General features: G+C 44.6%; 1 protein-coding gene across 1 annotated transcript; it reads right to left on the bottom strand.

The window, feature by feature from the left end:
• Window positions 1–5,444: 5,444 nt before the first annotated feature.
• On the bottom strand, window positions 5,445–22,117 carry Erp27 (endoplasmic reticulum protein 27). The gene is made up of 7 exons (XM_057790523.1): window positions 22,024–22,117; window positions 21,725–21,825; window positions 19,895–20,032; window positions 10,848–10,964; window positions 8,306–8,431; window positions 5,934–6,131; window positions 5,445–5,489 (listed from the first exon to the last, which is right to left on the bottom strand). The coding sequence occupies exons 1-7, from the start codon at window positions 22,115–22,117 to the stop codon at window positions 5,445–5,447; spliced, it is 819 nt and encodes a 272-aa protein (XP_057646506.1).
• Between the last annotated feature and the right edge of the window lie 265 nt (window positions 22,118–22,382).

Raw genomic sequence — 22,382 nt, 5'->3', positions numbered from 1 at the left:
TCTACCCCAAACATCTGTATTGATGCAGATTTCATGAGCACAGTCTTCCTTTGAGGCACGACCTAATGTGGTGAGCTGGGAAAAAGCTCCATGACAAATGCATGATGGGATAGTTTATAAATATGATGCTTTGATTTCTGAGACATCACTGGCCTAGAAAATCTGCCCTTAGGAACCTTAGTAGGCAGAGAGACCAAGAGCAATGAGATCTAAATTCAACCTGATTGTGATGGCCTCATCTGAGTGTAGGAGAATATATAATAATTCTACTAAGCCCTTTCTAATGTCCTCCTGCTGTACTGTGCTCTTATCTTTGGGAGATTGTGATGACTATCCTTGGTTGTCAACTTGACTACATCTGGAAATGGAAGACACCCTTGTGAGAGATTTCTTGCCTGATTTGAAGTGGGTGAATCCTCTTCTAGTCTGACCTTTGAGGTAGGAAGTCACACACCTATGATCCAGAGATCAAGTAGGGAAGGCACACGTCTGTCTTTAACTTGAACTTTTTTTTTTGTTTTTGTTTTTGCTTTTGTTTTTTCGAGACAGGGTTTCTCTGTAGCTTTGGTGCCTGTCTCGGAACTAACTCTTGTAGACCAGGCTGGCCTCGAACTCCCAGAGATCCGCCTGCCTCTGCCTCCAGAGTGCTGGGATTAAAGGCGTGAGCCACCACCGCCCGGCTTAACTTGAATCTTGAAGTGGGGATACTCACCTTTAATCTGGGCCACACCTGCTGGAAGTCTATAGGGACATGGAGGAAAGACTTTGTTCTTTGACTCCTGGCTCTTGCCCTGGCTTATGGTAACACTTTAGGTTGTAACAAACAAAGCTTGCCTGAAGACCAGAGAGTGGAGTCAGTTACATTAGTTAGGCATAGAGACGAGGCAGTGGTGATTCACACCTTTAATCCCTGCACTCACTTGGGATCACATGCCTTTAATCCCAGCACTGGGGAGGTGGAGACAGGAGGGGATATGGCTGGGATGAGAGAGGAATCTAAGGTAGAAGGAGACAGAAGATCAGGGCATCCAGTCTAACGATTTGCAGGAACAGGATTGCCCCTTTGGTCTGAGGATTCAGTAGAGGTAAGAGCTAGTGACTAGCTGTTCTGTTTCTCTGATCTTTCAGGATTATCCCCTATATCTGACTCTGGGTTTTTATTATTCACTGGCTAACAAGTCCATTTCTTAACTGGCATTAGGGCTTACTTCTTTAGGAATCCAGTGTCTACTGAAGAACAGCTTTGTAGACTGAGCAACTTCTAGACTTGTAGACTTATCATTCACAGCCTGCCACTATTGGATTAGTTGGTCCATAGCCTGTAAGTGATTCTAATACACTCCCTTTCTACAGAGAGATTCATTCTGGAGGCTCTGATCTGCTAGAGAGCCATGACTAACACAGAGTTACCTGTGGATTCCAGGGTTGCTGCGGTTGAACTCATGCACCTACCAAAACTGTTATTTTGGTTTTGAAAGTACCATGTTTGGTAAAACCATTTCTTTTCCTCTTGATCCTAGAAATATCTCCTCAGTTTTCAAGGAATTCCACAATAATGTGCTTGAGATTGGCCTAAGTTTTCTTTCAACTTGTGAGGTCTCTTTCCTCTAACACCAGAGAGTCAGAGGTACTTGGCTGCTGGGCAAGTGTCCTACCCTCCTTGAGAGAGCAGCTCTTGCCTTTGATTCAACAGATCAGCTCCTGCTTAAGTCTCTGTGTTTATCTGAGGAAATGGATGGCTCCCGGGATCATAGAATCCAAGGGAACCGTGGCTGGCTAATTCCTAGAGATAGCAAATCGCTTGCTATTCATGTTTCAAACACTACCTCATATAGAGTCCTTACCTTACCTTCCTTCCTGATGGGATCTTATGCTTTAACTACCATCCTGTGGTCCGACTCACCCCAGACCCAAGGTCTAGGCAACTAAGGACAGTGCCTATGCCTGAGAGCCCGGGCATACTCTTCATCTAGCTTCTTAACCTCCTTACCCTCACCCTTCCTTGCCAATTTTTCTCATGGAAACCACTGTGAAGGCTTTGCCCACACGTCCCTGTTGCTCAAATTACCACCTAAATGCTGGAAGTGCTTCCCTTGTATACCCAATTTAGAGATTTATACAATTTAAAGATGTATCCAAGTCATCTCTAAAATTTTCTACTGGGAAGTCTAATTAATTTAAGAAATTTAAAGAATTCAGTAAGGGAGGCCTCTCTGCTTCCATAAGTTGTGACAATTGGAGAAATGATGTGATGTAGAGAAGAAATATGGTGTCAAGGGTTTTAGACTTTTCCTTGATGTATTTCTGGTGTGGGAAGTCCTTTTGTCTATGTGTTGCTTTTATTGGTTAATGAATAAAGAATCTGCCTTGGCCTGTGATAGGGTAGAGTAGAGCTAGGTGGGCAAAACTAAACTGAGTGCTGGGAGAAAGAAGGAAGAGTTGAAGAGACGCCATGTAGCTGCCAGAGGGGAAAGCCACGAGCTGCCAGATGGAACCTTGACAGTAGGTCACAAACCTCATGGTAAAATATAAAATAATGGAAATGGGTTAATTCTAGATGTAAGAGCTATCGAGCAATACACTTAAGCTATTGGCCAAACAGTATGGCAAATAATATAGTTCCTGAGTAATTATTTCGGGTCTAAGCAGCCGGGAACAAACGAGCAGCTTCCCATAACATGTGTCATTACCCTGGAATCTCAAAACACCCTTTGTAAACTATTATCTTCAACAAACTTTAAATTAACCTTCAGAAACAACAACAACAACAACAACAAAAAATGGTTCTCCCAAAGTCCGGAAAGAAGTCAAATCCAAACTTTCCTATTATGCTTTGTTCTTCCAGTGTGTATGGCCCCATCATTGTCCCCTAAATCTGCCAATATCTTCCTAGTTCCAAGGGGTAACACACATTTCATGCCTCAAAGAAGGGGTGGGTTTTACCAGTGAGAGCTAATGAATGAATTCATGGCACAAAACATCTGAGATGCTTCTAGAAACTTTGGCAGGAGCGCCGTCTCAGGGAATGAATATAGAGTCTTGGGAAATGGTTAAACAAAGACAAGGAAGCATCTAGAAGTGGCAGAAGTTAAAGTAGGGCCCAGCTCTTCCTTTGCCGACTCTGGTTTCACACACCTCTAATCCCAGCACTGGGAGGCAGGAAAGTCTAGAGTTTAAGACCAACTGGTTACACAAGGAGGAAACACAAAGGCCTCAAATAGACACAGAAATAACCCAAATCTCTTCTCTTAAGGAATTTCATTCTCTGGTCTTGAGACCTCAAAGTTACAAAGAGCAGGATTAGCTCTGACGAATATATGGAAAATTCCTGGCAGTTTTGAAGAGCCATGAGCTGATAAGAATAATTTGCTTCAACACCACAAATACACAAGCATGAGCATATGAGATAACATCTGACAAAATTGCTACAAAAAATGCCATCAACCAGCAAAATGAGCTGCCATTTTGTTATTACTTATGGAATCTGTCTTGGCTATCAGCATGTGAGGAAGGGTATGTTAGGATAAAATGATAAAATCAGCCCATTATTAAATATAATTTTGGAGCTTTAGTAAGGTTTGAAGTACTACTATTTTAAGCAAGAAATAGAGAAAATTGAGGAAGGAAGATGATTAAGTGATAAATACATTGGAAATGAAAATGATAACAGGTTGGGTTGTATGGAGGACAGGAGACCATGTGAATGGGCTTAAAAGTAACCAGGAGATGGCTGGAGAGAGTAGAGCACTCATCCAGCATGCCCAAGGCCCCACGTTCAATTCCTAATAGCACCAAAAAGGAAAAACACGTGGAGTTGAAGTTGCCTTTAGGGTTCTCAACTCTATTGAGAGTGTAGAAAGACTCTTTCACAGGGGTGGCATATCAGATATTCTGAGATCAGATATTTACATTACGATTCATAACAATAGCAAGATTACATTTATGAAGTAGCTATGAAACTAATTTTATGATTGGGGGTAGCTACAACGTGAGGAATTGTACTAAAGGGTCAGAGCATTTGGAAGGTTGAGAATCACTGCCTTAGGGGATGGTGCCAAGGCAGCGTTAGAAATTTCAGAGTTGTAAGAAAAGACATCCCTAGAGGTGGGAAACGTCACTCAGTAGGGGATCATCCATTAGAAAGAATTCCTGAATGGAAATGTCAAAAATGTCGGAAGCATTCTAAGATGGGCCTCTTGTGCTTCTTTGATTGTGTGGTCCTTGGACGGACCCATTGACCCCTCAAGCTCCTGGTTCCTGTGTAACTGCAAGACTGGCTTTCACAGTCTTCTTTCCAGCTACTGACCACGCCCAGGGGCCATGGGGTTAGCCCACAGAAAGGAACAAGCAACCCTTTCACTCCTTGTCCCTCACTTGAAACCGTCCTCCTGTTCAGCTGTGAGTTTTTCAGCTCCTTAGTACTTAGGCACTTTTCCTTAGAGCCAAGGCAGAGAGGGGGCGGGAGGGCTGTGACAATGTAGCATCTGTGTGTTGACAGTAACAGCCTGTGGGCCAGCGACCCACTCTCAAACACCCCTGTATCCCCAACCAGTGTGCTGGACCGCACACCTTCCTGCCAGGAACCATGATTAACCCCAACATGCTTTGGCGCCAAATGCCCCCGCCCCCTTCGGTCTCTTCCTAACCTTTTACCTAATTGACTCCCTGGTTCTTTTGCCACATTTGTATAAATCCTCACGCAGGATGGTCGGGTCCCACCACTCATCCCACCCACACAGGGAACAACACATCAGTGGGTCGTGACCTAAAGGGAAACAGAGCCCTGGAGGGTGGGGCATACATCGCTGAGCTGGGCAGCTGGGTTCCCTCCAAAGGGTTTGGCTTTGGAGAGATGTTACTCTTCTTTTAACAGTGTTGGATTTTATTTATTTCATTGGTTGCTGATTAGCACAGGGAGCTGCAATCACAAAATGAATGCAGCTTATAACATGCTGTTTCAGAAACTTGGAGACATCATTTAACTTTTGGAGGGGGAAAAAACACCCAAACATGTTTTTGTTCTTGGCCCCAAGTCAGAGAAGGATATGTGCTTATGAGGAGGGTGAGGTTTCTATCCTTGGATGATCCCAAAGGGATAGGAACTGCTGTGCAAGCCATGTGCAGGGTACCAAGTCAATGTCAGTGATACACCAGAAGAGCCTCTCTCTAGGAATGCTTCTCCTTCAGGGAGATGCCAAGTTCCTGAAGCCCCTCTCTCCTCAGAACTCACTCACAGAGAGAAACTAGGCTGTGGGAAGGAGAGGATGGGCAGTTGAAAACAAAAGAGGCAAGAAAAGGAGACGTTCAGACACAAAGGAAGCATGGCAAACCTCCCACCCCTTGTTAGAACACCTGCGTTAGCTGTTGAGAGGTTCCGGACTGCCCCTTTTTATTCAACACAGGATAGACACGTGATCGCAGTGAGCAGAGGGACCAGGGAGCACTCAGAGCTCCTCCTTCCTGGCATCTTCTTCAGCTGTGTGATTTTTCTGAAAAACACAGTGATGCTGAACTTAGAGCGCAGACTTAATTACTCCTGACAAACCTTAACTCCAGCTTCACTTTGAACTGCTGAGCTCTTCTGTTGTTGATACGGCTTTTGTTTTGTTTCTGTTTTGAAGAGGTCTCACTACACAGCTCTGGCTGGACTTAAACTTATTACATACCCCAAGCTAGCTTCACACTGTGGCAGTCTACCTGTCTAAGACACCAAGGTATCACTCATGAATGGAGTGTGGATTTAAGTTATTTCCCATTGGTCCTTGAAAAGAAAATGGAGAAATCCCAAATTGAGTTTGCTTACACAAACCCTTTTCAAGTGATGGTCTCTAGCTAACACTGTCCCATTAACTATCTCCTCAAAGTCGCCCTGCTTGGAAATGAAATTCACACCGAGGAGGGCACCAAGTGCTTTATCCCACGGCCGCACTCACCAGCAGTGTTCCCTTTAGGAAGCCGTCACAGAAGTCCCGGACTTTCTCCTCTGTAACTTCTGTGATGGGCAGTGTGTCCCACTTGTCATTCTCGGTTTCATAAATGGCCAGAGCAGGCAGCTGAGACTCCTTTAGTTGGAAGTAGGATATCACCTTTCCATTCTCCCTTTTGCCGCTGTCTACCAGAACGAAGAGGACCTGTGTGCATAACATGATTTTAGTCTAAGTTAAAGCCTGGCGTGATGGAGCACACTTGAAATTCTAGCACTTGAGAGGTGCTGTGGGAAAATGGTCTTGTATTTTAATGTCACTTGTATTTTAATAAAATGCTGATTGGCCAGTAGCCAGGTAGAAAGTAGAGGTGGGGTAACCAGGCAGGAAGTAAAGGTAGGGCAACCGGAACAGGAGAATTCTGGGAAGAGGAAAGAGTCAGTCTGCAGTTGTCATCCAGATACAGAGGAAGCAAGATGTGACTGCCTCACCAAAGAGGTACCAAGCCACATGGTTAACACAAACAAGAATTATGGGCTAATATAAGTTATAAATAAGAATTAGTAAGAAGCCTGAGCTAATAGGCCAATCAGTTTATAATTAATGTAGACCTTTGTGTACTGATTTGGGACTGAACAGTTGCAGGATCAGGAAGGACAGAAACATCAGTCAACAGAGAGGCAGAGCTAGGAGGACCAGGAGTTCAAAGTCACATTTAATTATAGCAAGTCAGCAAGTTTGAGGCTAGCCTTGGCTATATAAGATCCACCCCACCCCCTTTCATATAAACACATTTTGATTAAAATGAAATGATTTTTAAATTTATTTTTGTTGTTTTGGTATTTTATTCAAATTTAACTTTAGTTAAACTTATCTTTTAGTTGAATTCAACTACAAGAATTTTGGCCAGCTGTGGTAGCTGGTAGGATTTGCTGAAGGAGGAGGAGAATGTAGGAGGATCGTGAGTTCAAGGCCAGCCTGGGCTACACATTTTTGGTTGGGCATGGTGGCTCGTGCCTTTAATCCCAGCACTTGAGAGGTAGAGACAGATGGTTCTCTGTGAGTTTGAGGCTAACCTGGTCTACAAAGCCAGTTTCAGGACAGCCAGGGCTGTACAGAGAAACCCTATCTAGAGAAATTAACCAAACCAAACTAAAACCAAACCAAAAAAAATAAACAAAAAACAAAAAAGTTAAAAATTAGAATTTGGGGTTGAAGAGATGCGTCAGAGGTTAAGAATATACCAGGTAGTTGACAACCCCTTGTAACTCTAGCTTCAGGAGATCTAACACTCTCTTACAGTCTTTCTGGGCATCTTTACTCCCACCCCTCCGATTAAAAATAAAAACAATCTTTAAAAAAGACTTCTGTCTTTGAAGATTGATGATTCCCTAAGCAAGAAAGTCTATCGTGGTGTCTGAAGGCAAAGGATGGGGTTAAGCTTGCTTTTGTCTTCCTAGCTTTTTTTTTGCAACTTAGTTTCTCTGAGACTCAGTTTTCTTATTTGTAAAAGGTGCTGGTGGGGGCAGAGATGAAACAGGATGGTGCCTGCAGTAATTGTGGCACATAGTACGCCTTTGGTAAATGTTATTTTCTAGACATATTCTAAGAACCCTCACTCCAGCGGCTCCCCAGAGTCACGGATAGTGCTCTTCCTTGCTGTATGTGCACACTTTGAATAAAATAGCTACCAACAAAACAAAACCATCGTAATAACACGTGACAGTGAAAGCCCTGTCAGCGCACGGGTTTCTTGCTTCTGGAATTCTCCATTCACTACTCTGAGCCCACGGTTGACTGGGTAACTGAAATGCAGAGAAGGAAACCCCAGATGAGCAGGGGAGCTGAGTGGAGGGGTGGTTACTAAGCCACGTCTAGGCACGGTGGAAATCCTTGTGCTCTTTTGAGCAGAGGATTGTCTGTATTCAAGAGAACCCAGTACTCCCCACACCAGGGACCAGTGCTCCCCAAGACAGCTTATATGGTGGCTTTGGTTCGAAAGGCCTCTAGTTGGGGTCTGCGATGCGGGGGTAGATGAGGGTTGTGGTTTTGGAGAATTGCACCCAGGAGGGGGGGAGGGAGAGAAAGGATCGTGGTCACTTGAGGTAGGCTCCAGGTGCTGTGTAGGTACTCATGTGAGAAGTGGTCTCGGCTCTCTGTCCCGGCCTTCAGAGGTTATCATGAGGAAACAGACGCCGACTAGGCGATGTGGTTTCTGTGTATTTATACTTACTGTCTCCCACAATGACAATATAAAGTCTCTTTCATTTCCAAAATCTTCACTTCTTGCCTCCCACTCCTTTCTTCATATCCCTAAAAATCACACGATTTTTCTTCTCCCCAGCCCCATCTTTTTGTGGTGGTGACCTGTCTCAACTCACCTTTCCCTGGAAGAGCTTAGCTGCCTTCCGGTATGTCTGCATACTGTCTTCATACTCTGCGGAAGCCTTGTTCATTATCAGGAGCAGATGGGTTCGAACCATGGCGTTAAATAAGCCAGCTGCATTCTGGGGAATTAAAATGTGTTTTAGAAGAAGGGTACAAAGAGGGACAAAGAAGAAGGGAGGATGGGAGGGAGGGAGAGGGAGGGAGAGACAGAGGCATAGAGGGACAGAGACACAGAGATACAGAGGGAAATACAGAGATACAGAGAGGCAGAGACACAGAGATACAGAGGGAAATACAGAGATACAGAGAGACAAACAGAGATACAGAGAGGCAGAGACACAGACAAACAGAGACACAGAGATACAGAGGGACAGAGATACAGAGAGGCAGAGACACAGAGATACAGAGGGAAATACAGAGATACAGAGAGACAAACAGAGATACAAAGAGGCAGAGAGAGACACAGACAGACAGAGACACAGAGATATATAGAGAGATACAGAAAGACAGAAGGACAGAGATACAGAGAGGCAGAGGGAGGGACAGATACATAGATATGCCGATGCAGTGAACAGAATAACATAAATGCAAATAACCTCTAAGATGGCTCTTAAAAGTTTGACCACCTTGAATGTGGTAAAAATGCATTTATACATGTATAGAATTATCAAAAAATAAATAAAAATATTTTTAACAAGTAAAATCACCAGGATATTGGAAAGATGGCTCAGGGGTTAAGAGCACATTAATCCTTGTTATAGAGGACATTGGCTTTGTTCTCAACATCCATATGGTGCCTGCTGACAACTGCCTGTAACTCCAGCTCCAGGGGATCTGATACCCTCTTCTGGCATCCTCTGGCTCATACACACATGTGGTACACACATATTTACTCAGGCACATATGCATATACATAAGATAAATATCTTTTTTAAAAAAGTACAATTATCTTGGAGCTGGAGAGACAGTTTAGGGGGTGAGGTCATGTACTATCCTTGCACAGGACCTGGCTCTCCTTCCAGCACCCATGCTGGGTGGCTTACAACTGGCTTTAATTTCAGCTCCAGGGGATGTGACACCCTCTTCTGGCTCCTGCAAGAGATCGCCATGCATACAGTGCACACGCAGACAAACAACATGCACATAGTTAAAAACAATAAAAATACATCTTAAAACTAAATACAATCATCTGGTCTTCAGACAACTGTGTCGATCCCCTACCCCTCACTAAACGTAATGAAGCTGAGTAACTGAAAGGAAGTTGTGGGCTTGACAGAAAGCCATAAAAATGCATAATTCTTTGTTACACCCTTCACTCGGGAGGCAGCCAGTCCAGTAAGGAGCTGTCAGGAAACCCTAAGGATGGATTTATATGACAGGAGCTGCCCTGAGGATAGATTTACATAGCAACAGCAGCCCTAAGGATGGATTTACATAGCAACAGCAGGAACAGGTTGCTGGCCACACTAGTGAACCTTCTTCCAACCAGCTGCTTCAGCCCTGGTAAAGCCTGCAGATGACATCACCCTACTAAAGGCCTGCAATCTCTCCAGAGACTTCCAGCCTCTCCTTGCCCACTGGCTGACCCCTAGGATCTGGGTGAGCTTTTCTAGTGCAGCTGGCCACAGAGGAACCACCGGCAAGGCAATGGAAGTATTTCTATAGACTTTGTCTTGGACCTTATCAACAGGTTCGGCTTATATTTGGGACACGGGGTGGTCAGTAATTGATTCTTGTTATAATAGTCTTTGTAGTTAGAGTAACAGATTCACGATACTTCAATTCGGAGTGGAATCCACTCTTGTAAAGCAGAGAAACTCCTGGGAAGAGTAGAGATGAGAGCTAAGGAGTCAGAAGGCAGAACTCTCTTTACCGAAGGGATGGGAGCACGGAAGTAGCTGGTTTCATCTCGACAGGCGCAGCCTGGTTTGTAGAGCAAAGGCACACAGAGTGTGTGCATTGGATGTCCTTGCAGGAGCAGAGCATGGCTGTGACTTTCTGCCCAGTCTTTCTAGGACAAAATTCATACCAGCCTGAACAAAAACTAGCAGTGGTCGAGGAGACAGCTCCAAAGAGAAGGGATTACTTCTGAGATGTGAAAGTACTAATAAGAATTAAGCATGTTTCTTTAAAGAGATTCTTTTCTGACTTTCTCTTGATGGGATTGGTTGTCCCTAATATTGCAAAATTTGAGAAAGACACAAAATTAATCTGTAAGGTGAGAGCTGAGCCAGACCTAAGAACTCAGGGATTTGTGTCCTTGCCCTGCATCTAGGACACTAGGACACCATGGTCATTTGCACAGGAAGCACTGGGCCATCTTTTCTGAGTCCACATGCATCTGTTTCTCTCTTTGTCAAATAGGGAGGGTCTCATCTATCGATCTTAAAGGGTTAGTTAAGGGTGTCAACACAAGCAGCATGCTAGGTGTTCGGTGACGGACATTAACAGTGGAGAGAACACATCTCCTGTGGGGACCAGGACCCTCTGTGACACAGGAACAGAAAGGATTGGTCATAGGGAATCAGCGTTTACCAGAGGACTGTACTCTGTCACCCAGCGGAGGCCATGCACATGAATGAATTGCTTCAACTTAGCGGCGTCTAAGCTGTCAATGTCTTTAGCATCCAAATGCAGTTTCTCATTATCAACCTGGGGAGAGGAAACAAGGCACAATAAAGGACCGAGTGGCACCTGCAGCATCTTTAGAGATCATTGGTAAATGGAATTTAACTATACGATGGGCATGGAGCACAGCTCTAAAGACAGGACAGAAATTTTCTACCCTTGGTGACACTTTTCTCTACTTGTCTTTTAAGGGCTTTTTAAAAAATGTAATATAATCACTGATATATTGAATTATGCATTTTCCATCAGTGCAGTTGTTCTGAATTCCATTTTCTTAACCTCTGGCTTATTTTTCATTTAGTTACTTCTCACTATTCCTTTGTTTCTTCCTTTGGTTAGGAAGTTGCTCACGTTTTATTCATCCCTTTGAATACTGTCATTATGTGACACATAGCTTTTATTACCAGAACCTAGTATTAGTTGACAGTTAGAACTCCCTGTTGAACCTTGCAACATACACACAAAGATAAAAATGCTGAAAAAAACTTAGATTATCTTAAGCAAATTAAACTTATGTAACAATAAATGCCAACATATAGAAAATGTACTTCTAAATTAGAATCTTGGGGGCAGGAAAAACCCACCCAAACCACTGGATGTTTTAAAATGTGAAGTACTGGCGTCAATATAGCCCAGTGGTAGAGTGCTTGCTTGCTTACTATGTGTGAGTTCCTAGGTTCAATTCCCAGGAACAAACACACAGAAATGGGACTGGAGATGTGTAGACCAGAAGACTTGCCCAGCTTACAGGAAGCCCTAGGTCTCATTTCCGGCACTACATGAAATAGACATGTTGATTCCTGTAATCCCAGCATTCTGGAAGGAAAGGCTGAAGGATCAGAAACTCGAGGTGCCTCTGCTGCACAGAGTCTGAAGTGGGTGAGAAGGGGTGAAGACGCCTGCTAAACGCAATTCTGTTAAAGTCCAAACACTCAGTAGGAACACTGAGGAGAAGATGTATGGATGTAGAGTTTCGGTGGACTTTGTTCAGCTTTTTATTCCCAATATTCTTATCAAACCACTAAAGAATAAGTAGCAGGCGGTTGTGGTGGACCAGGCAGAGGATTACCAGGAGCCCAAGGCAGTCCGCGCTACGTGGGAAGTTCCAGGCCCTGCTGGGCAATAGAACAAGACTATGTCTCAAGTAAACAAAAGTAAACCAGGGTGTTATAGTGTGGCTAAGTGAACTTGATGCTCTTTCAGAGGGTCTGAATTCAGTTCTCAGTACCCCAGGTTAGGTGACCCCCGGTAGTTTATAACTCCAGGGGTTTAGGGTCCTCTGGTCTCTGCCAGCACCCATTCTCATGGGTACGTATCCACACACAGACACAGACGAAGACACTGATACAGGGACATATTCACAGAGACAGACAGACAGACAGACAGACAGGCAGGCAGGCAGGCACGCGCACACACACACACACACACACACGCACACACACACACGAGGGGGAGGATGGAACACAAAGAGAGAGAACAAGAGAGAGAGCGCTCTGTTCTCTTCAATCTTCTCTGCTGCCTGAGGTGGGGCTGGCCAGCTGGCAGGATATCTCACACTTAGGACTTTGCTATTGCAACCACTCAAATCCTCATCGTCATAATCAAAGCCCTCTTAATACCGAGTCCATCCAAATGCTTGAGGATTATTTTTCTAGGACACAGAGGCCTGGCTCCTGTGTGCAGCTGGCCCAGCCGCACGTGGGCCAGGGCTACCCTCCAGCCCGGGTTCCAGGCAGTTCCTCAGGTTTCCCAGAATTGGAGAACTGGAGGCGCCAAGAACTCCAGGTGGATTTCTGGGCTCAGGAATGCTGAGGAAAGACAGAGGGTGGGCAGCAGGGATACAGTTCCTATCCTGGGCAGTGAGGGCGCTGCCCTAAACTGCCACGTCCCTTGCAGGCTCCCCAGATCGTCCACAGAAACATCTCGACTATTTCATTATTTCCTAAACTACTAAACTCAGGAGTGTTCGTTAGTTCGTGTGTAGGAATCCTGGAGGGGACACTTGAACAGGAAGTCTGCTGTCAGCCAAGAGGACCATTTGCATAATGCACTGGAGGGAAAGCTCTATCCTAGAGCAAGACTTTGGGAACGTTTTTAAACCTCTATTTTGCTAGTGTTTGGAAGACATCCTCCCCAGGGAGAGAGATGCCAAAAGCAAGAAAAGAGCGTCTGGAAGGGCTCTGAGCTCTGGTGACTAATTTTTTGTTTTGTTTTGCTTTGTTTTGGAAACTGTGTGCCTGCAGCGACCCCAGCACGGACTAGCCTTTGCTCTGAGGGTGCTCGCATTCCTGCGAGTGCTCTAACAATCGTTTCGGAAACTGCATTAAAACTCGCCTTAGTTTATTTATGCTCTTCCTAGTTTTATTTTTATTTATTTATTTTAGACAGGAAGTGAAGCTCATTACTGGTTTTCTTTGTAGCCAAAGATGAGTCTGAACTCCTGATCCTCCCTGCTTCCCTTCTTGTAGTATTGGAATTACAGGCGTGTGCCACCATGCCCTGTTCATCTTAGCTTATACTACAGGTATAGTATTTTATCACAGTCCAGTCATAAAGCAACTTAAGTAGCACTGAGAAATTATTTTTTAAACAATTCCTTCATGTCTCTAATTTTATATATGCATATATATATATATATATATATATAGTATGTGCACTATTCAGTTGCCATGTATTTTTACACACACACAGAGTTTTGTTTCTTACTGTCTCCTATAGCCCAGAATGGTTTTAACTTTGCTGTGTAACCAAGGATGGTTCCTCCTGTCAGTCTCCTAAGGGGCGGGATTATAGGTGTGCACCTCCACGCCCTGCTACACACATACATTACAAAACTGTTTTGATGATTTGACATATACCTACTTCTCTCATTTACTGGTTTGTTTTTATTCCGACTTCCCATGTCTGGTAAGGTACATCTCACACTAAACATTCGAAAATGACTGTACAAGGGTCAAGAAAGACTTACTGTGTTTCTCTTATATTCCATTGGGCCAAACTTGGGCTAACTTTATTTCTTTTTTTTTTTAGGGAAACATTTTATAATTTATATATAAAATTTCAGTAAGAAACAATGTAAAATGACAAGAATATCCACCTTACATTAAAATAGAAGTGAATAAGAAAATCCAAAGTAGTGCGAACATTCAAATATTAGGGCACGCTCATGGCTTATCAACTCCAGAGACAGGATCCCTGGGAGGATTACCTCCATCTAGGTCATACAGAGACAGAGGGTCTCCTTGTTGTCACTCTTGGACAACCTGAGTCCTTGAGAGCCGCACTGTCATATGTGACTTCTTATTGTTCCCTGATTTTTGCCGGAATGCTTCCTGGGAACCTTCCTACAAGTCAGCCTGCTCTAGTTTTGGAGAGCAAGTGCCCAATCTCACTTTGCTTTCTATTGCTGTGGTGAAGACCAAGGCCAAAAGCAATGTGGAAAGGAAAGGGTCTATTTGGCTTCCAGGTTGACAGTCTATCATCAAGGGAAGCCAAGACAGGAACCTGGAGGCAGGAACTGAATCAGAGACTATGGAGGATTGCTGCTTGCTGGCTTGCTGTAGCTGGTCTCTGTTTCTGGTTCCCACCTTAATTTCCTGCCTTGAACTGTGACTTAAACCAAACAGATACTTTCCTCCCCCAGACTGTACTTAGTAACTGTCTTTATCACGGCCACAGTACCTCTAAGTGGTGCCCGAGTGGAATATTGCTGTGACAGATATAACATCGTTCTGATGGGGAGGACTGTCAAGGAATTTTGGAACTTTGGGATGGAAAAGGCAAGTGTTCAGAGCTTAAGTTATTTTGTGGGGGTGGGGTAGGGGTAGGAAGAGAATATTGAGAGCAATGCAGATGTTAGAGCCTGGCTTGTGAAGCTCTATAGCGGCTGTTAACATGATATTTTAAATAGAGAATATGCACATCTTGTCAGCTGCGGTTGGAGAATCAGCTGTGACCAAGAAGAGCCCAGCATCACTGAGGTGAAATCTTCCAGAAGCACTTCCTCAAGGGTGTGTTTCACATCACACAGAAGCTATGGTTGGGAGGGGCCAAGACGGAATCTCATGTTGGCTGCTGAACCTGGTATCGTGTAAAACTCTTCTACATGTTACTGGCTTTGGCAGTGTGAAGGGTTCATGGAGAACACCAGGACTTGGCAATGTGGGACAAGGCTAAAGTCCTTGAAGAGAGACCAGTAGAGGCTGACTAGGTAGGGTTTCTATTGCTGGGAAGAGATCCCAGGACCATACAACTCTTGTAAAGGAAAACATTTAATTGGGGCTGGCTTACAGTTTCAGAGGTTTAGTTCATTATCATCGGCTGCCGGAGGACCGTCCGCTCCTTCAGCCAATAGCTGCTGAAATACCAGCCCACTGGGGCGTGGTCTATTTATCTTTAAAAAAAGAGCGGCCAGCCTCGGCCCACTCTCTTGGTTCCAGCGCTTGGTTCCAGCTCCTGCTCCGGTGACTAGGCTCCTTTCCTGATGGTTGGTGCTTTGTGAGTTTTACCCCTCAAAATAAATACCCCTTTAAATCCTAACTGCTGTGGGATTGTTTCGCGCATTAATCATCACGACAGGAAGCATAGTGGTGTGCAGGCAGACATGTGCTGGAGAAGGACCTGAGATTTCTACATTCAGATAAGCAGGCGGCAGGAAGAGAAAGCCACCCTGGGTGCAGGTTGAGCATCTGAGATTTCAAAGCCTGCCGAGACCTCTCTGAGAAGGACTTCCTAATCGTGCCACTCCCTATGGACCTGCGGGGGCCATTTTTGTTCAAACCACTACAGAGGTCATTTGTGAAGATGCCCCCCAGCTGCACTGGAGACCCCAGCATATATATGCCAGGACTGTGTGACGACCACCAAATACAGAGGCAGGTGTGGCGTGGAGCCAGGTTGAGCCTCCCAGACAAGCCATGTGTGCTGTGACTGACAGAGCCTGGGCCAACTGCAGCTTCCCAAGACCTCTGGAGGCCAGAAGACAGGGAGTCCCTGACACTGGGCAGCAAGCTACTAATATTGCCGAAGTTTGATTTTGCTTTGATTCGATTGTGGCTGTGCCCTGGTTCTTACCTCTTGGAGTAAGAAAATATTTAACTTTTAAAATTATTATTATTATTACAGGAGGCCATAGACTTTGGAGTATTCATGGGACTTTGGTTATTTTAGAGGTAATTTTAACTCTTTAAGAGACTTTGGATATTTTAAAGAGACTAAACTTTGGAAGTTTTTGAAATTTTAAAGACTGGGACTTTTAAGGTTATTTATGCTTTCTGTTGTGATATTCATATGAGATTTTGAGGGTGGACAAGAAACCAAGGCAATAGCTGAAGAGTGACGCACTGTGTGTCAAGTTGACAAGGAAGCAATTGTGTGGTTTCTGTCAACTTGACTCAGGCTAGAGCCAGTTGGAAAGATGGCTCCTTCAGACTGGTCCATAGGCAAGACTGATGGGCATTTTCTTGATTAATGGTTGAAGACGGAAGGCCTAACCGACTGTTAGGTGCCTTCCTCAGGCTGGCGGACTGAGTTACATAAGAAAACAGACTGAGCAGGCCATGGGAAGCAAGCCAATAAGCAGCACTCCTTCATGGCCTCTGCTTCAGCTCCTGCCTCTGGGTTCCTGCCTTCCTTCAGCCTACCCTGACTTCCCTCAGTGATAGAAGGTAACCTCGGAATTGTAAGAACAAACCAACCCTCTCCTCCCCAAGTTATTTTTGGTCGTAGTGTCTCATAACAGCAACAGAAACCCTAGTGGCCCACATAGTTTTGTTGCTTTAATAATAATTAAATAGCCCTAAATTCTGAGACTTCACTACCAAACTCTGTAGTATCTAGATTCTGAGCTATAATCCTGGGATTTGATTAATTAATACCAGGGGCTTAGGGGAATGGTTTGAGGTAAAGTTTTTGAAATGTAGACTTCAGAATAAGAAACATTAAATAAATACAATAGTATAAAGATAGAGATTTGGTTTGGGGGCTGGAGAAATGGCCCAGTCATTGAGAACACGCGGGACTCCTGCAGAGAACCCGAATTTAGATCTCAGCACCCAGTTCAGGTGGTTCATAACTGGCTCTACCTCCAGCTCCACGGATCCGACACCCTCTTCCTGCCTCTGCCGCACCCAAACAGCATACAAATACATACAGGTACACAGACACACAGAGATGTGTGTGTAAATGTAAAAGAATCATTAAATTAGTTTTAAAAAGAATTTCCTTGTATGCCTTAGAGACCCACTATAGTGCAGTATAAAGGGGGGCTGAGCACAGAACCGTGCAGCATTTTACACTTGTGAACCTTAGGAGAGCTGCTTCAATCTGCTAGAACTTTAATTTTCTTACTGAAAATTCAGGAATGACATTTTTTTTCTTCTTTTCTCTTTTTTTCTTTATTGGATTTTTTGAGACATGGTTTCTCTGTGTGACAGTTCTGGCTGCCCCAGAACTTGCTCTGTAGACCAGGCTGGCCTCTAAGTCCTAGAAAATCACCTGTCTCTGCCTTCTGAGTGCTGGGATTGAACGCATATGCCCACCACTGCCTGGCAGGAATAATATTGTTTTCTTCATAGTCTGTGAGATTATAATAGTGCCTATCATAGACACAGTTCTACACACAGAGACACATATAGGCAGATGGACAGACAGACACACAGGCACACACGCATGAAAATAAACCAAGTTTGGAAAAGCTGCAAATAATAAAATGTGGCTCTGAGTTGGAAGAAGGTCCCAGAAAGTTTGGCATAGGCTCATGTTTCCCAGTGTAAAATAAAAAGATCTCAGTTTTTCTTTATTAAAGTTATTCTGAACTCCTGAACAATAATCCTATTAAGATATGTACCAAAGTTTGAAAATGTAAACCGAGAAAAAGTGTTTACACAACAGCTGGCCTGAGAAGTCTCCCGCCTTTCCCAGCACTGCTAGAGAAGCGGCAAAAAACCAGCCTGTTTGCTTTCTGGCACGGCCCAGAAATTTTGTCCACCCAAGTCCCAAGCCTTGCTCGGAGGAGAGCTGTCACTAGCGGTCAACATAAAACTGAGGCTAAGGAAGGGTCCTAGGAGAGCCACCAACAGGGCTTCATAAGGAAGCCATTGTAAGCAGAGCTCACGCTACTGTCAGGTCTGCTTTGTGCCTCCTTTGGGGCTGGCTTTGAACTCCTGGTCCTCCTGCCTGAGACTCGTGAGTGCCGCGATCACGGGGCTGCATTGCCAAGCTTGGCAGATCACCTTTTCTTTATTCTCTACCACGGCTTCTCCACAGCAGACCCTTTCCATCTCTTTAAAAAATATGTGTTTTGTTATTTTGCCTACATGTAGGTGCGCCACTGCAGCACATGTGTGCCTGGGGTCTGAGGAGGGGAGAAAAGGGCGTCAGAGCCCCTGGAACTGGAGCTGAGAGCTGTCACCTGGAAGCTGGCAATCAAACCCCGGCCCTCTGCAAGAGCATTCAGTGCTCTTAAGCTCTGGCACCTCTCCGTCCCCCACAGACTCTTAAGTCTCACATAGTCTATTTTGCGCTACCAAGAGCTCTTGCTTCTCACATCTCTGCCTAACAATCCATCTTAGTCTTTGTTTCCAAAATAATCCTGCTAAATCTCATTTCTGTCCACATTACTCTCCCGATCCAAAGGCTTTGGGGAGCTTTCTGGTGCCAATCAAATTAAGTACAAACGCAGAACTCTGGCACTGTGGCGTTAGCACAAACATGCTCTAATAAAACTTCCCTGTCCTATTTTCTTTTTTCTGTAACTCGTATCTTGGGATCCAGTCAAGCTGGCATCATGGATTCCTAACTCCCTTCAGTTTTCCTCTTCTGTCCACGTTTCTCTGCTCGAGTGCCCAGCTTTAACATATACTTCCCTGTTGATTGTCTCTTTTCTATTATTTTTCTGAATTTTCACACTGTTTTCATTCTCCTAACACTACTTAGAGTGTATTCTTCTAATTTTTTTTTTCTTTTTTGAGACAGAGTTTCATTATGTAGCTCTGGCTGTCCTGGAACTCACTATGTAGACCAGGCTAGCCTCTAACTCACAGACACCTGCCTGCCTCTGCCTCTGCCTCCCAAGGACTGGAATAAAGGGTGAGCTCCACATGACCTAGCTTTAGAGTGATTTTTCTATTAGTCTATTGGTTATAGTTTTTCCTACATTTTAAGTTCTGAGAACAGAGTGTATATTCGATATGTTGCTATTATCTGTACCTTACACACAAATTGTCTAATAAAACGTTTCCTAAACATAGGTCAACTTCTCAACATGTAAGATTATAAGATTGTGGGGCTTGGTGTGTGGCTCAGTTGGTAGCGTGCTTGTCCAGTACACATGAAGCTTTGGGTTTGTTTCCCCTGTGTAGCATAAATAGGAAATGAGAGCACACACCTTTAACCTCAGCATCTGGAAAGTGGAGGGTCAGAAGTTCAAGGTAATTATCATCTATGTATCAGTGGCTGTCCTGAGCTATGGGAAAACTTGCCACATACACTCACACTCTCTCACAAACACACACTCACACACGTGTGTATTTATAGAGCATAAAACTCATGTTTTTTCTTTCTTTCTCTCTTTCTGCCTCGCCCCAGATGTGTCTGTGTGTGTGCACATGCGTGCATGCATGTGTGTAACTTCAGTGCTTAGTATGACCTTAGAGATAATATGGTCAGACCTTTTATTTTATAGCTGTAAAAACTGAAATTAACAAACACTAAGTGACTCACCCACCCTCTCTACCTGGTAAGGGACCTCGCAGTTCCGTTAGTCCCACACCTTGGCTGTGCTTTCCCGTCCCTGTGCACCTCAGCCCAGCACCTGTATTCTGGAGTGATCTGAGTCACTATCCTTGTCAGCTACGATCCTGAATTTGACACCAGCAACATTGTTAAAGACACATAATTCTGTCCTGCCTCACAAGGGGAAACCAGGAGAGGGCTGGAGCTGCCACCCAGCTTACCATTCGGAAGAGACAGATGCTGTTTCCAGTGACGTTGTAGTGGCTCAGAACCTCAGAGCTGTTGCTCATTCCAAACGATACGTCTTGGAACTGTTGTACCATGCTGCTGAATATGGACACTATTGGCGCTTCTAAATCCTATAGCAAAACAAACATACAACGAGAGAGAGAGAGAGAGAGAGAGAGAGAGAGAGAGAGAGAGAGAGAGAGAGAGAGAGGTCTTTTTTGAGAGAAGACACGGAAGAAAAATATGCACATGCCAGAAATTGCTGGCTTGATTTGGTCTAGTAAAACCAAAGTTACTCTTACACACGTGGGTTATACTTGCAGTAGTACGTTTTAGTTTCCCAGGCTGTGTGAGTTTATAGGTCATTATGAACACTGTGTCTAATCCTGGGTTTTTGTGTGGCCTTATCAGGCAGCCTAAATTCTACTTGTATTTGATGGGAGCCTTGGCGTCCAGAGGTCTGTGAAGTTGGGCTACACAGCCACTCATATACCTAGGGAGGCAAATGTTTTGAGAACAGTTTGTGGAGGAACAGGAAGATGCAAAATTAAGAAACAGGTGCTTAGCACGGTCACTGGGAACGTACGGGGGACTGAGGATGAGGTCCTCTTCTCCCAAGGGTCCTTCAGTTTGTCCACGCATCTCTGGCATCCCAGGCCTGCACTAAGGGAGCCGGGAAGCCACTCATCAGTGATGGCGGCTGTCCTCCCCAAACACTGGCACTATCTTCCGTGCAGTGTTAGGATGCTCGTCCGCAGCCGCTCTAGGCAGTACATGAGAGTATGCCGCATTTTTCCTGCACCTCACTGAGCTTAGGGGTGTGTGCAAAGAGAAGGGAAGATTGCTAGTCTTGCATCTGGGATCAACGAGATGGAGTTGGCAACTTGCTCTTTTGAAAGGAAAAGGGTTGTTCATTTAGAAGCTGTGGATCTTTGTTGACTGGCTCTCTGGTTTCTAATCTTTTGAATAGAATTTCTCAAGAAACCAATGGCGCCATCTGGTGGCTATTTGTGTTACTTCATTCTTCCTGTTCTCTTTTCTATTTTTTCGGTCATTTCCAGTTTTGTACACCGAATGGGCAAGGTGACTGTGAATTGGAATCAAGGAATGAACTTATACAAGGTCTCAGGTAAGAGAATAGGGCTGGGTTAGCTCTGAGGATTGCCAGGTGCTCTCAGCAAAGTGAGACCCTCTTGTTTATGACTGTCTGCATTACCCAACAGCCAGTGCATGAGTGACTTTCCTTTGTATTCAAAGAGGGCAAGAAAGATCACTGAGGATCTGTCTATTTGGTTTAGCACAGATTTGGCCTATCTTTCCTGCTAGTCCCGTTAGAGCATATATATTCCCATTACGTCACTACTCAGAAGGCCAAGGCAGGAGGATTGTGGGTTTGAGGGAAGCAGAGGCCACATAGAGAGTTCCAGACCAGCTTGAGTTATGAGACCTTATCTCAAATACATCACAGAAATAAATTTAAAAGTGCACTCCTGCCTGTTGATGAGGCACCACAGGTACGGTTGAGGCTGTTTCAGACAGCGGTGAGGGATGATTGAGGCTGGCTTCCTGCAAACACCCACTTCATTTCAAAGTGCCCATAGATAAGAAGACCCAGTCAGGAGACTTAGAGATCCGAGGAAGACCTGATGCAAAGCGGACTGCTTTGAAATAAGGGGGTCTCAGATTAGAGGCTGCAAGCAGGGTCTGAGAGTTCTTGCTTCCGAATCAGTGTCTCTAATCCAGCAGATCACTCTCGTGGCTACCCTAAGGCAGAACATGACTGACCATAGGATATATCAGGTAGAATGTTTGTTTCCACAAACCTGGAAGAAGCCTATGACGGCGACTTCAGCAGCGTTGATGAGTTCCTCGGTAGCTGGGATGTCTGTGAGCCATATGGGTTCCCGGGTCGTGCTGAGACCATCTGCAGTAGGGTGGGTGGAGATGCCAGGCAACACACACCTTTACTCAGAAACTTCTGGGAAAGTTTCTAGGCTCGAATTAAAATACCCAGAGGATTTTCGTAATCCTCTCTCTTCTCATGACACGCTTCCTTATGGCAACCAAACTGTCAACACCTCCCCACCCCCGTGCTTTTTTTGGTTTGTATTTTTATTTTTACCTGAGGCTTCTTCAGCGTCTGCTGTGACTTCTGGGACCAGCCCGCACATGAGGATAAATGAAAGGATTAGGCATCTGGACCTGGAGATTCTCATTGTTCTCCTGTTCCAACCCTAGATGTTGAGTTTGGGGGTGCCGATCCAGGACAACCCAGTGTAGTGAAATGGCTGTGGATTATTAGCGCCGTGGGAATTTTACAGCTGGCTCCCAGGGAAACGTCACCTTCTGTGATAAATGGCTCAGAGTAGCAGGGCTTTGGAACGTATCCAACCAGGAGAAAGGCAGCTTAGTTCATTTATTTAATAAAAATATATATATAAGTACTCTATGCCTCTTTTTTTGTTTGTTTGTTTTTTTTTC

Source organism: Chionomys nivalis, chromosome 1 (assembly GCF_950005125.1).
Source record: "Chionomys nivalis chromosome 1, mChiNiv1.1, whole genome shotgun sequence".
In the NCBI taxonomy this organism is placed as follows: domain Eukaryota; kingdom Metazoa; phylum Chordata; class Mammalia; order Rodentia; family Cricetidae; genus Chionomys; species Chionomys nivalis.
The sequence above is the reverse complement of the archived record's forward strand: the minus strand, read 5'-3'. Positions and strand labels throughout refer to the sequence as shown.